This window comes from Hippocampus guttulatus, chromosome 11, assembly GCF_054856545.1.
Source record: "Hippocampus guttulatus isolate MCC_2025c chromosome 11, RoL_Hgut_1.0, whole genome shotgun sequence".
NCBI classification, from domain to species: Eukaryota; Metazoa; Chordata; class Actinopteri; order Syngnathiformes; family Syngnathidae; genus Hippocampus; species Hippocampus guttulatus.
In genome coordinates this window covers 10,980,954-10,996,716 of record NC_141271.1, presented here as the reverse complement: position 1 = coordinate 10,996,716, position 15,763 = coordinate 10,980,954, and the positions used below count along the sequence as shown (strand labels likewise).

General features: G+C 45.7%; 1 protein-coding gene across 1 annotated transcript in view; it reads left to right on the top strand.

Annotated features, from left to right (window-relative positions):
- Nucleotides 1–15,763, top strand: part of LOC147198051 (neuropilin-2-like) — a 91,640-nt gene that overhangs the window by 24,972 nt on the left and 50,905 nt on the right. Inside the window, exons 4-6 of the mRNA XM_086123416.1 lie at nt 7,921–8,148; nt 13,126–13,281; nt 13,359–13,528. Coding sequence (XP_085979542.1) covers nt 7,921–8,148; nt 13,126–13,281; nt 13,359–13,528 — 554 coding nt within the window. The remainder of the gene's footprint in view (nt 1–7,920; nt 8,149–13,125; nt 13,282–13,358; nt 13,529–15,763) is intronic.

Here is a 15,763-nt window from a genome sequence, read left to right as displayed (position 1 = left end):
AGGTGACCAGACCTAATTTGTCCCCCAGATGTCATGCTCAATCGTAAGCAGGTAAAGACTGCTTTAGCAGGGGACCCTTGAGACCCCTTTGGACTACTCACGCGAGACCTCTTGCCCTCAATGGCCCTCTGTCTGTCTGAGCGTTATGTCTTATTTGTGTGTGCTGGGGATAGAGATCCCCTTCACGCTGCCGTGGGTCAGCCAAAGCAAGACCAATTGAAATGAACGGCAAGTGAGACACACAAAGGGGCACATCGTGTCTTCAGCCATCTCGTTCCGTTCTCCCCGAAAGCATTCCGCACACGCCTGTTTAATTGAGTCCTGAGCCCAGAGAGACACTGTCACACACTGGGCGGGCTGAGGTTACTAACGCAACACGTGCGCTCGTCTACACGGATGCGTCTCACTTTCGGCCGCCAGCCCGTCGGGATTTGTTCTGTATGTGTCTTTTGGCACTCGATTCCCCTCAGTGGACTTTAGGATGAGTGTCTGGGTTCACGCTCAGAGTCTGCGGTCCTTACATGACAATGTTGCAATTGTTCACCGCAGAGGTGTGGCACCCTGGATCATTTTATAATGACACATGCTTCTGTGGAATTTTGTTGGCGCCGATATGTGCAACTTTGCAGTTTACACAAGACTATCATAAGTCAAAGCAGATTTTTTTTTTTTATTGTTATGTTGTCTGTTTGTCTACATGGGATACAACAGCAATACTATACAATAATGTATCATAAAGTTGCACTGCAATTACTGCTACGTGTCACTTAAAAATTATTATAGACACTAATTGCACCAACCACATGAATATCGTATTTCACCACTGATCTTTGCCCGATGACTGCACATTGTCACCCAGCTGTCACTGGGTGGTGCTACTGCACACTGGTACTTGTACATTATCGAAAATCTTTCTATACTTATATATCATGTCTTTGTTTATTGTAGTTGCTTGTTATTGCAATACTAGTGTAGCCTATACTACCCGAGACAAAGTCCATGTGTGTCTTACATACTTGGCCAAGACAGAAGATTCTGATTCTCTTTTTTGATCCATCTATCCATTTCCTCCAGTGTAGTGCTTTTCCAGTTTGGGCTCGGTGGACCTACAGTCTGTCCCAAGTGACTTTAAGTGAAAGGCAGACTACACGATGGACTGGTCAGCCGTCAATCCCATATCGAGAACCACTGACCCACATTAACACCATCCATCTTTGAATAACTGAGCCCATGCCACCTTCATGGAAGTCTGGTGAATGTCAGTCAGTGACCAAAGCAGTTCACTTCTCTTAAAAGTAGACAAATGCGGTTCGGGTGTTTCAAGAGTTTCATCTTCACAGACTAGCAATAAAAAGAATCAAGTCAAGTCAAGTCAACAGTATTTATAGAGCACTTTCAAACAGCCATTGCTGCATACAAAGTGCTGTACATGGAGCAATTTAACATGCACAATAAATAGTAAGACAAATCGGTAATAAAGGCGGTAGAAAGCACCAAACAGTAAAACCAAGAACAAATCTAAGTCATGCTGAGTCGAATGCCAAAGAATACAAGTGAGTTTTGAGGAGGGTTTTTAAGATGGGCAGCGAGGAGGCTTGCCGAATGTTCAGTGGGAGGTCATTCCAGAAGGAGGGACCAGCAACAGAAAAGGCTCGATCCCCTCTGAGCCTCAGTTTAGTTCTTGGTACTTCTAATAAAGTCTGGTCCACAGACCTGAGGCGCCGGGCAGGTGTGTAGGGGCGGATGAGCTCAGAGAGGTAAGGTGGCGCGAGATTATTCAGAGATTTGAAAACAAATAAGAGGATCTTGAAAATAACTCTAAAATGAATGGGGAGCCAGTGAAGGGATGCCAGAGTAGGAGTTATGTGCTCCCTCTTACGAGTACCAGTCAAGAGGCGAGCAGCGGCATTCTGGACCAGCTGAAGGCGCTTAATGGAGGACTGGCTGACTCCAAAAACAACATATAGAGGACGTGCGCATCGCTATTAAGTCTTCAGTCAGGCCATGTGCGAGCACACGTTCAGTGTCAAAACAGTCTTTTCTGCTTTCTAACACTCTTGCGGCAAAGTGTACATTTACTGGCAGGTGGCATGATGGTGGGTTTTCTTTTACAGCTGCTGGATAATTAGTTTGATGTCATACCACCAGGTAAAGCAATTTAGAATAGTCTCACTTGGAATGATGACCTGGCTGCAGACAGTAGGGTAAAAAAAGAAGCAAAATACAAGAAAATACAAATAAATATGAATAACGACCATTTTTTACATACCGTATTATATGACATCTGAGCAGAAGAGGAATAAAGCTTCGCTGAAAACAGGTGCAGAAATCATGTATTCTCCCTCACTATACTTTGTGAGTGGCTGATATTGGTATGAATGAGTCGAGTGCTATTTGCAGGAGTGTCTTCCAATAAGGAGAGAGTTGGGCTAAGGTTCACATAACTGTTCCTACAATAACAATACAGATCAGGTACTTTGGCAACCGTCACGACGTTTCGAAATGAAAACACTAACTTACATGCTGCAATGAAATGGACTTTGTGAGCAAGGAGCTGTGGTTGTGATTTAAGGGATGTCCAAGCCTTCATGCAGCTTTTCTTCAATGAGTTTTCAAAGTCTGTAGCCGACCGTCTTATACTCTGCGGCTACAAAGCAGAAATTGGAAATGTATGTGTGTGTGTGTGTGCGCGTGCGTGCGTGTGTGTGTATCTGGCAAAGAGGGAACATTTTGAACATTCAAGCTGCTGGAACACAGTTAACAAGATCTTGTTATCCTGGACGGTGCAACTCAACATCTGTTTGTGTGGGTGACTGTATTTATACACTATATCTATCTATATACTGTATATATATATATATAGTGTGCGTGTGTGTCAGGATGAAAGTGTGTATGTGCATCGTAGACACCTTAAATCTCATTATGATATGGCTCAATATGCTGTTATGTGTTCCGCCACAGTCCACTTACTGATGTTTTCGCCATATTCCCCTAAATAATCATCATCACAGTTTATTTATTTTTCAATATTCGCTGTATCATAAGAGTGTGTAAATATTATGTATACAGTAATGTCAAATTAGTGAGTTTTCTGAGTTATTTTGTCAAATGTGGTGGTTGTTTTAAAATATGTGTTTGATATAGCATCTGGTACAGTCTGCTCTTTCTACTAAAAATGTTTTCCCATTGTTCAAAGTGTGTCATGAATTCATGTTGCTGTGTGTATGAATGAATTTTCTCCCCCGCCTGGAGTCCTTCATCCCTAAGAGTGGATGATGTTAGAGAAGGTCTCTGTCCTAATCCCTGTCTGGGCTGGGGGAGATTGTCTCACAACGTCTTTGTGTTCAGATGAACATACTTTCACAGTCTGGGTAACAGTCTAGTCAAAGTGGAAAGGGCACATTGGCAGATGCTGAAACATTTCCACCACAGAAAATAATTTGTTGCCAGTTTTGCTTCCCCCCCTCACCCCCATTTTCAATCCCCGCAATACTTGGTATGGTATATAATACTTGGATACCTTCCTAAAGAGAAAAGGTCTGAAAAGTTAGAAATGCACAAACCCAAAAGGGGGACAAATACAACAACAAACTGTTTGTGTTTACACTTCTGTTACTATGGTAGCTGTAGAAGAATTGCAACCAATGCGCGGGCAGCCCTTTTGGGGCAGCCAATCAAGTCCTGATGTCTAGGCAGTGCGCCCCCAGCTGTTATTGTGACCCAGAATTCGCCAGACACATGCCCACGCCCCCCTCACCCCCCCCCCACACACACACACGGACACACACATTGATGTCCATACAGTATATGAATGCACAGATTTAGGATGAGCCATTGCAAACAAAGGCATGTCTGCACGACATGCTCACTCACTCGCACGCTCGGTCCATTATTGCTGTGCAGAGTATTTTACAGTACTGTACATTGTTACAGACGGATTGTTTTTCTTTATTCTAATGAATCACTGCACATCATGTTTCAATCCAATACAGTGTTACCTGATATATTACGTTTAATCCAGTCATCTGACCATCGTTGATACAACTTCTCATGTTATGAAGTTAGTTACCGCGACTTGTAATTTTAGCATCCATCAAGGGTGGCAAACTGCAACACTGTACCAACTTTCAAACCACAACAAGATGCTCAAATTCTATGCCCAGTATGTGAATGTGTATTCTGGCTCACGATGTGTCAGCTGTAGATCATGACCACATTCATGAACCCCTTGGAGCAAAAAAAAGTTACTTTTATGTGCGTATGTTGTTACTCCAAAATCAAAGTTGACAAACGACTTCTTAATTGTTCCAGGGTAATTTTAAATACTCATTAGATCAAATTATGTAATGGTAATAAAAGCTTGGGACATTACTGTCTACTGTTCCCCCAGGGAGTCAAAATCTACCCAGCAACCCGAATCACTGTGCAGTGCAACAATAACAACATTCTTGATGCAGACTGGCAATGACACAGATGAAGCAGGGAAAACACAATTCAACGTGAAGAATGACCAACTAATGTTTTAGTTGCTTTGGTCCATGGTACAGTATTATGAGAAAGACAAGCAGCAAGGTGGAAATACGGGTTAAGAGGGCCTGAAAGGAACATATCACATGTGAAAGGAGGGCAGAAGTGTTTATGTGATGTGCATGAACTTGAAGTAATGAGGGGGGGAATAAAATTGCTGCTGGCGACCAAGCTGGTCAGGCGGTCACAAGCAGCCACACACACACGCACGCACGCACGCACGCACGCGCACACACACACACACACATACACACATGCCGACAGTCACGCCGACCCACATTATTGCGGGGGTGAGGTGGGTGACGAGTGAGTAGGTTGGTGCGTCTGATGTCACTACATGTGTGAGAAGGTCATAAGCAAAACAGATTGATGAGTAGGACAGAAGATGTGACACAAAATGTCATTCCATGATTGTTTATTTACAAACATTTATGTACTTTGTCAAAAAAAAAAGAAAGATAACTGGTGTGTGTTTGGTGAAAGACTTTTGTAACTCAGTAACTTTAGTGGATGCATATAAAATAAAGCACCGCTACTTGAATGCATTTCAACATGCGAGAGTAGATGCTCTCCAAATGTGTTACTTACTTTCTCTTCATTTACTTGTGGGAACATGCAAGCACGGACACCCAAACAGACTGGAGGGAAATGGGTTACTATAAGAGGCTTAGACAGTGGTGTGAGTGTGTGTGCGTGCGTGCGTGTGTGTGTGTGTGTGTGTGTGTATGTTTGGGTGTGCGACTATACATGGTTGAGTAAACTAGAATAATGGTGCCACCGCAACCACGCCAATTGTGTGTGACAGAACACTGATAGAGAGAATATTAAAGTTGAGGATTTATTAAAGGACCCAGATTACCCCTAAAAGCCTTCGTGAGCGAGTATGAGACGTATTACGTGTGTGTTGGTGCTTTTGTGTGCATGTGCGGGTGTGCGACGTTATGTGTTTAACTATTAACAGGATGACCAGGCGGAGCTGTCAACTGATCACCACCTGGTGGTGAGTAGGCTCCGATGGTGGGGGAAGATGCCGGTCCGTCCTGGCAGACCCAAACGTATTGTGAGGGTTTGTTGGGAGCGTCTGGCGGAATTCCCTGTCAGAAGGAGTTTCAACTCCCACCTCCGACAGGGCTTTTCCCATGTTCCGGGGGTGGCGGGGGACATTGAGCCCGAGTGGACCATGTTCCGTGCCTCTATTGTTGAGGCGGCCAATCTGAGTTGTGGCCGTAAGGTGGTTGGTGCCTGTCGTGGCGGCAACCCCCGTACTCGCTGGTGGACACCAGCAGTAAGGGATGCCGTCAAGCTGAAGAAGGAGTCCTATCGAGCCTTTATGGCCTGTGGGACCCCAGAGGCAGCTGACGGGTATCGACTGGCCAAGCAGAACGCAGCTTTGGTGGTCGCCGAGGCAAAAACCAGAGCGTGGGAAGAGTTCGGTGAGGCCATGGAAGCCGACTTCCAGACGGCTTCGAGGAAATTCTGGTCCACCATCCGACGTCTCAGGAGGGGGAAGCAGTGCACCACTAACACTGTGTACAGTGGGGATGGGGCGCTGCTAACTTCGACTCGGGACGTTGTGAACCGGTGGGCAGAGTACTTCGAAGACCTCCTCAACTCCACCAACACGCCTTCCTTGGAGGAAGCAGAGCCTGGGGACTCTGAGGTGGGCTCTCCTATCTCTGTGGTTGAAGTCACCGATGTGGTTAAAAAGCTCCTCGGTGGCAAGGCCCCAGGGGTGGATAAGATCCGCCCGGAGTTCCTCAAGGCTCTGGATGTTGTGGGGCTGTCCTGGTTGACACGCCTCTGCAACATCGCGTGGTCAACAGGGAGAGTGCCTCTGGATTGGCAGACCGGGGTGGTAGTCCCTCTTTTTAAAAAGGGGGACCGGAGGGTGTGTTCCAACTACAGAGGGATCACACTCCTCAGCCTCCCTGGTAAGGTCTATTCAGGGGTGCTGGAGAGGAGGGTCCATCAGGAAGTCGAGCCTCAGATTGAGGAGGAGCAGTGTGGTTTTCGTCCCGGCCGTGGAACAGTGGACCAGCTCTACACCCTTAGCAGGGTCCTCGAGGGTATGTGGGAATTCGCCCAACCAGTCTACATGTGTTTTGTGGACTTGGAGAAGGCGTTTGACCGTGTCCCTCGGGGAGTTCTGTGGGGGGTGCTTCGTGGGTATGGGGTACCGAACCCCCTGATACGGGCGGTTCGGTCACTATACCACCGATGTCAGAGTTTGGTTCGCATTGCCGGCAGTAAGTCGGAATCGTTTCCAGTGGGGGTAGGACTCCGCCAAGGCTGCCCTTTGTCGCCGATTCTGTTCATAACCTTTATGGACAGAATTTCTAGGCGCAGCCGAAGCGTTGAGGGGGTCCATTTTGGGGGCCTCAGTATTGCATCCCTGCTTTTTGCAGATGATGTTGTGCTGTTGGCTCCTTCAAACAGGGCTCTCCAACTCTCACTGGAGCGTTTCGCAGCCGAGTGTGAAGCGGCTGGGATGAAGATCAGCACCTCCAAATCTGAAACCATGGTCCTCAGTCGGAAAAGGGTGGAGTGCCCCCTCCGGGTCGGGGAGGAGATCTTGCCCCAAGTGGAGGAGTTCAAGTATCTTGGGGTCTTGTTCACGAGTGGGGGCAGGAGGGAGCGAGAGATCGACAGGCGGATCGGTGCAGCGTCTGCTGTGATGCGGACGTTGTATCGGTCTGTCGTGGTGAAGAAGGAGCTGAGCCAAAGGGCGAAGCTCTCAATTTACCGGTCGATCTACGCTCCAACCCTCATCTATGGTCACGAGCTATGGGTCGTGACCGAAAGAACGAGATCCCGGTTACAAGCGGCCGAAATGAGTTTTCTCCGCAGGGTGTCCGGGCTCTCCCTTAGAGATAAGGTGAGAAGCTCGGTCATCCGGGAGGGGCTCAGAGTCGAGCCGCTTCTCCTCCACACCGAGAGGAGCCAGATGAGGTGGCTTGGGCATCTGATTCGGATGCCTCCTGAGCGCCTCCCTGGTGAGGTGTTCCGGGCATGTCCCACCGGGAGGAGACCCAGAGGAAGACCCAGGACACGCTGGAGAGACTGTCACCCAGCTGGCCTGGGAACGTCTCGGGATCCCCCGGGGAGAGCTGGAAGAAGTAGCTAGGGAGAGGGAAGTCTGGGCTTCCCTGCTAAAGCTGTTGCCCCCGCGACCCGGCCCCGGATAAGCGGTAGATGATGGATGGATGGATGGAGGATGACCAGCGAACCGTGATAGTGTAAATAAACTGCATGGAGAAAAGAATTGGGACACCCTCTGAATGTATTCATCAGTAAGGCCGCCCCTTCCAATATCATATCAGAAGGGGTCGTAAGTGACAGTATATACCAGCTGTGATCATTTTGTCCTAATATACATTTACATCTTCATCCTAGGTTCAGACTGTTCCAGAAACTTCACAAGTCCCTCGGGTCTCATCGAGTCTCCGGGGTTCCCTGACAAGTACCCCCACAACCTGGAGTGCTCCTTCATCATCGTTGTGCCCCCCAGCATGGACGTGAGCCTCACTTTCCTCACCTTTGACCTGGAGAATGACCCCTTGCCTGGAGCAGAGGGGGACTGCAAATACGACTGGTTGGAAGTTTGGGACGGGCTTCCTGGAGGTGAGGCATATGCTTAATTGTGGTTGAGAGTCATGTTAACGAACCCAGCAGCCAGCGCCCTCTTTTGAAGTCTTCGAGGAGTCTCGCACATCACCAGCTGCCGTCCGTCACACAAAAGCCTCTGCAAAGGTCAAGCGATCGACAAAAGATCAATTGTATTTGGTTCTGAGTGGTATAATGCGCTACTAGTGTCATACGCTGACTCAAAGTAAGCATCTTAATCCAAATTTTCGCCTAAATGTCACGGATCCTTCCTTGGCCCACGTGCCACTCTGAAACCTTTGTGAAAATCAGTTGTGCATTTTCATGCAGTTTTATAGATCCTCCTGCTTACAGATTTTTTTTTAGGTGTATTCTGACATCAGCGGTTCAAAAGTCAAGTTTTCCTGCTCTCTGCGGCTCACGGATACATTCTAAAAATGTTCAGATTGACTGAATACTCGAAATTGTCCACTGATGTGATTGACAGCGTCGGTGGTTGTTAGTTATGTGCCCTGTGATTGAGTGGCAGCTCGTCCGGGGTATCCCCTGCCACTCACCCAAAGCCAGCTGGGGATAGGAACCAGCTCACCTTCAACCTGAATGACAAGAAGCGCACTAGAAAAAGGATGGATGAATAATTTCAGAGTTAAACCAAGCAGAGTAATGTGTTAATGATGTTCCACCCATCTCGAGTGAAGTGAAATGAAGAGTGTTTCTCCCTGCCCACATCTGTATTGATTTACTTGGAATGCCAACTATTTTAGTAGCGGTGCGTTGGTTGATAAAAGCTGAGCTTCCAGGCAAAATGTTGGCACCTGCATTGGAGAAAACATATGTTTTCATGGGGGGAAAACAAAGTGAAAGTTGTTGAGTGGAAGGACAGAGAGAGAGAGAGAGAGAAAATAGGAGGTGAGGGGGTTAGATTTTTTTTGTTCTTGCTGCTGGAATTACTGGAAAGAGTTGAGAGGGACAAATCCTCAGCACAGTAAGACTGAATATAGTTTCAAGACATGGAAGAGGAAAAAAGAGGAAAGGCGGTGCAGTGGAAAGGCTAAGCAGAAGGAAAACAACAAAGGATATGTTAAGATGAATAAGTGCAGGCCAGAGGACCTCTGGTTTGCTTCCAGAAAGAGGACGGGAGGGGGAAAAAATGGGGCGGATTTCAAGGGCGGCTTGTAGGATTACAAGAAGAAAAATTCCAAACTCTAATTAAAAAACAAAAAAACATCTCCACTAGTTCTGTCAGGGGCGGCCCGGTAGTCCAGTGGTTAGCACGTCGGCTTCACAGTGCAGAGGTACCGGGTTCGATTCCAGCTCCGGCCTCCCTGTGTGGAGTTTGCATGTTCTCCCCGGGCCTGCGTGGGTTTTCTCCGGGTGCTCCGGTTTCCTCCCACATTCCAAAAACATGCATGGCAGGCTGATTGGACGCTCTAAATTGTCCCTAGGTGTGAGTGTGGGCGTGGATGGTTGTTCGTCTCTGTGTGCCCTGCGATTGGCTGGCAACTGATTCAGGGTGTCCCCCGCCTACTGCCCGGAGACGGCTGGGATAGGCTCCAGCACCCCCCGCGACCCTAGTGAGGATCAAGCGGTTCGGAAAATGGATGGATGGATGGATAGTTCTGTCAGGAACTGAACCCGTTGTGACATAATTGTAGATCATTCTACTCAAAAATCTTGAATCGAGTGGAACAAGGGAGGCCTTTTATGACTATCTACAAAAGGTGAATTTAGCACCAGAGGCGCAAAAACAGTCAGTTGACGGGACTGCAGAAATTAAACAGGCCTGTAATTGCAGTTCATCTTCACTTAAAAGGGTAAACTTGCACGTGAGGGGAAAATATGACATCAGTTGTCGGGAAGATGAGACAATTGAGTGAGATAACACAAAGCTTTGGAAAGGAAAGTGAAATGAATTGGGAGGATGTTTCAAGGAAAGGAAATCCATTGGGTGAGATCAAAAGGTGAAGGACTTTTGGTTTTAGTGCTTCCAGAGGACAAGTGAGGCAGGAAAAGATAATGACAACGTGATGAAGTGAGGATGCTTGCGCTCCATAACTCACGTGTGCAAATCAGCACTAAGACACGCACCCACACACACAGTTCATTTAGATATAAATAAAATCCATACTGCACATTACAAGGACAGTCATATACTTTCAGCCGTTTGCCATAAAGCTTTACTGTTCTTACGATAATTCATTTTTCTTCCCAAAGTGTTTTTTCCTCTTAACGCTATCAGGAGAAGAGTTATTACTATTGTTTGCTCAAGAGGCCGATTTCAAATATCCACCTGTTCCCAAAAGGGGGGAAAAAAAATCAATAGCACTGATCGATCGCTGGCTGTTTTCTCATCTTCTACCTCCTCCACAGGCTTCAACATGTGTGCGCGTGTATCTGTGTGAGAGGAGCAAACCAGCTCGTATGAATGTGCTATCCTTGCACCGAACCCTTCTCATAAGCACGCACTTGCACTCAACACATACGCACACGTGGACCCCAGGGCCCGAGATCATGTTCATCTGTTTGTGTTGACATATACAAGTTGCTGTTTCAGAGAAGACGACAGTAGATGCATCACTTAGGTCCTTGAATTTATATACAGACAAATACACACACACACACACGCGTGCGATTAAAGTCTACAGTGTGAAACCACGTACAGCCTACCTTGCAGGGAATGACTAATCGGAAGGGAGGTGGTGACAGGGAAAGGTGTGGCCCTGACTATATTTCAGCAGAGGACAGAATTGGAGAGGTTGGGTGGGGCGAGGAGGGGGCGGGGGGTACAATCCAAGAAGGAAAGCATGTTGATAAATGAAAAGGGTGATTTATAGATGATGCGAAGAGTAGAACTATTATAACTTTGTCAAAATGCCAATATAATGGTTAGAATCCAGATTTTGCTTTTAATTTTGTTGTTATATGAATGCTAGTGTAATGATTAATTATGTAGTCCTTTTGAATAGGTTGAAGAAGACCGTGCCGTTGTTTGTATATCTTAACTGTCCACCAGTATGGACGTGCATCTGCACGATAGCCACAGCACTTTCATGTGACTATTACCCCAGCCGTCTGTTGGCATTCATCTTCCGAGTTGTCTGTCCAAATCAGTGGTTGTTAACCTGGGTTCGATCGAACCCCAGGGGTTCGGTGAATCGGTCTCAGGGGTTCGGCGGAGCCCCTGCTATGGAGGTTAAGACACACCCAACTCAACATGTCAATGAGTTATGACATGCCCGCTTGGCCATTGTTGGCTGCAGATGATCACATTACATGGCTTGTCCAATCAGTGCTGCAGGAAATTTAGTTCGCTTAGGAGTCAATGTGTGACTGTCGCAATAGTATGTCGTCAAATAAAAAAAAAACCCATATACTTATGTCTTGAAATTTTATTTACATTTTCTGTTTTTAATAAATGCCTTTTTTATGTCTTGAATTTGTAAAAAAAAAAAAAAAAAAAAATTTTATTTTTCACTAATGAAGGGTTCGGTGAATATGCATATGAACTGGTTGGGTTCAGTACTTGAGAAGTCAAGATGGCGCCCGAGTAGGCAGCCGTCAGCAAGTGCTCTCATGAGCCTTGCTTTTTTGTTGTTTTTGTGTTTGTTTTGTCACTTTGTGTTTGTTGTTACGTCGTGTGGACCTGATGTGGACTTTTTTCAGCATTTTTTGGCCACGACATTCATCAAGGAGGAGACTCTGTGCTTGGTGGTTGCGCCTTCTCGGCATCATGGGTATACCAGCACTGTTTTAGACTGGGAGGAATGTCGGCGCCATTTGACTGTCGTTGCTGGACATTCCTGGGGCGCTTGTGTCTTGCGCCTGTAATGGGCAGCGTTTTTCACAGCCCCGCTTTGTTCAGCGGAGAGATCGGTGCTGTTGAACGGTCTGCGGCTGGATAGATGTAAGTTTTGAGGAGCCGACGATGAGAAGAAAGGAGCGTTGGCGCGCAGCGCCGATGCGGATTTGGAACTGCGAGTCGCAGCTTGGAGTTTGAAGCGGATTACGTGGGACAGGAGAAGTGAACGAATCTCTTTTCGTCAATGGACGCTCCAGCTTCGTGTTTGCTTTCAAAACTTAGCTTGTAGCAGACGTGTGCACATTTTCAGCATGACATCTCTGATCCACTGGTGAAAGGACACTTTGATCCTCTCCTCTTTCATCTATAACTGCTTCGACAACAAAGTGTATGCAGAAAAGTGGTGAAGATTGCACGACTGTCTGTGTCCTATCTGTTGTGTTGTGTTATTTTTGTTATTTTGGCTTCAAAATGGCGCCGCGAGAGTGGCTGCCTTTCCAGCAGCTCCTATATTTTGTTGTTCTACTTCTTCCTTTCATAACTTTGCTGCTGTGAATTGGTAATTTCTCCATTGCGAGACGAATAAAGGTTTTCTTATCTTACTTCTAACAAGGTTAAGAGCCACTGGTTTAAATATATAAGTAGCACTTCATGACACATATCGATTTAAAAACATGTTCACACTTCTACTTGTTTTCTAAATTGTGTTTTGGAAAAGTGGTGTTAGCTAGTGGTGTTAGCTTTCTGTGCTCAGTGAGCTGGCCAATTCCCGAGTGGTTGTGGAGCCATCCATGCTAACATTGGGTGAGAGACTACACCTTGGACCGCTTTTTCATTTGATCACAGGGCACCAGACAGTTGATTCATTCAGGCAAAGAAGCAGTTTCCGCTTCTAGCGTCATATGCCGCATGATTTGAAGAAAGCTTTGAAGCCGGTTCTATGGAATTGGAGCTCAGGGTTTGACGCTCGTATCGAACCTTCAGTGTCAAACTGCCAATCACACTCCATAGGAACATTTTTCAAAGGTGTAGTTCATGTGAAATACCCAAGAGAGCTGGTGAAAGGGAATTGAATGCACTTGCGTCATTCATTTCCCTGAGAATGACTTGCATTTAATGGATTGTTGGTTCGTGAACATTTCAATATTCTAATTGTCAAAATTGATTTAAGCGGTTTCATTCTTTCGGCTCCCCAGTGGGCCCACTCATTGGCCGATATTGCGGGACCATGGTACCACCGGAGATCCAATCATCTACTGGGATTCTCTCTCTTTCCTTCCACACTGACATGGCTGTGGCGAAAGACGGCTTCTCGGCGCGGTACAACATGACGCACAAGGAAGTCAGTGAAAGTAAGTGGAAGAAAATCTCTTTTGTCCTATTTTTTAAAAACTAAATTCCCATCCTAAAATATTTGCTTTTCGCACAGCGTTTCATTGCAGTAATGCTTTCGGCATGGAATCCGGCAAGATCACCGATGAACAGATCACAGCTTCATCAAGTTTTTATGACGAAAACTGGCTGCCGCATCAGGCCCGACTCAACTACGACAACAACGGATGGACGCCGAATGAGGACAGCAACAGAGAGTACATACAGGTACAGTGCAAGAGCGTATGGCCGCATGAGACTCGGACAAAAGTTATTTTTGCCTTTGACAATAGCACGACAGCTGCCATATTCCTGAATTGCCGAATCCTATTCAAATCAAAATAGAAATCTCAACTGAAAAGAGATTGCATTGTTATTTTAGCAGCATATTTGTCCTTGTGCTGGCAGGTCACACATAATAACTCTCTATTGCTATATTTGTATCAGTAGGCCGGCGAGAGCGAGGGTGGGTGGTGTGGCGTTATCAAGGTTTTGCAGCTCGATGCCTCAGCAAGGCATTGTTTACTGTGTTCCATCACAGTGCCAACTTTGTGCCAGCCACTTGCCAAGCCTGAGTTATGAGCTTGTCTGGTTCATGGGGAAGCGGGCAAGGGTGGGGGGGATGGGGGGGCTGAGGTTCACACACTGCTCAGACAGAAATGGATCCACCACGGCCAATGAGGCCCTTCTTCGTAACACCCCTTCTGTAAACAATAGATTATCTTGTTGGGTGTCACCTTCCCCGAGCCTCCCAACGGCAGTCCAAGTCTGCTTTATATGAGATGATTTACAAGACCTTTATTCATTTCTAATACATTTTCAATGACATTCCCCTCCTCTGATATCCATGTAAGCTCCCGCCAGGGTATTGTTTGACCTTTAAACTTAAAAACAACAGAACAGACGTTTGCACGCAAATGTCTAGTTGCCCCTCAAGTCATTGTACCCCCATAACCTATGACCCTCTAAACTTGAATACGGTTCATCCCGGGACACAAGCACATGGGGTGCAAACCAGTCCCACATGTGGCACTTTGAGCTTAGAAACATTTCGCAATCGATGCTTTTGCGCTGCAGCATAAGAATATGTCATCATGCGGCACAAGAAGGCACGCTAAGGCCGTACTTTTTTTTTTAATTGTCTCCTACTCCTGGCGCAAAAGTGTACTTATTCAATTTACTATAATTATGAATTCACTTTCTTTGAAAGACTAAAGGTTCAGTTGCAATTTGTTCACAAATTGGTTCCTGCCGTTGGAAAGGAACTCTGTCGATGACCCCCTTCCAGACCTCATATTTGTCTGCAACATGGATCTCATTCTTTCAATTTGGTTTGGTCTTTGTCCTATAATTGTCTGGTGTTTTCAAAATGACGAGATCTCATGTGATATATTTTAGAATAAACTGTTGTCAAAAAGTGTAGAATGTGAAAAAAAAATTAAAGCGCTGAAATGAAAACGCATGGCAGCAGACTTAGATTTTACAACGTGAGCGGCATTCACCTTCCGAGGCTCCAATGAACAATGGATTTGGTTATCCCGATTTTTTTATTTGTACATTTTTTGACACATTTTGTTTGTTTTCTATCCACACTTGATATTATATCTCTGCATTCAATATGGACAAACAAATGACATTACAGGTTTTAATTCCCTCACTTGGTCCAGAAAATCCCGAGGATATCGGTGCAGCCATGCATCTCTAATTAACTGATTTCTGACAAACCAGCGGAGCATGCTTGCAGTTTAATAACAAAGAAATGAATAAACAAATCACAAACATTTACTCACAATATCCCTTGATTAAAGTATCACAGCAATAAAGCTATTCATGCGTGCATGCCTCGGGCTCTCTGTAGTCTCATTTCAACAGATGGACTTCTTTTACATCTTTAAATTTAATTTAAGAGCCAAAGGAGACGCAAGAAGCTGATGAAAGTTTTTGCTTCCCTGAGATTGACCGTCTTAATGGATACAATACCATACAATGTAGCGCCTCTGCCTTCGAATGGAGCTGTATCAAAAAAAAAAAAAAGTCAACAACAAGTACCATATTGGCCCGAATATAAAACGGTGTTTTTTGCATTGAAATAAGACCGAAAAAGTGGGGGTTGTCTTATATTCGAGGTCTAGACATTATACCCATTCACGACGCTAGATGGCGGCAGATGTCATTGAAGCGAATGCTGAACTTGACTCCCGAGGCCAAAGTGAACCCCTGTCACGAAGAATAAAAATAAAAATAGCGGTACCACGAAGAAGAAAAATAAAAAATAGCAATAAGAAAGAAAAGAGAAGAAAATAATAGCATAGATAGCAGAAAATGGAGAAATGTAGCGACAATCTGGAGAAAAGTGGGTCGAAGATCGGCCAGGTTAACCGGCAGCTGAGGAGAAGTTATGATGTAATTTACATTTCAAAAACCAGAAGTCATTCATTTAGAATGTGATTGCACTTTAGTTTA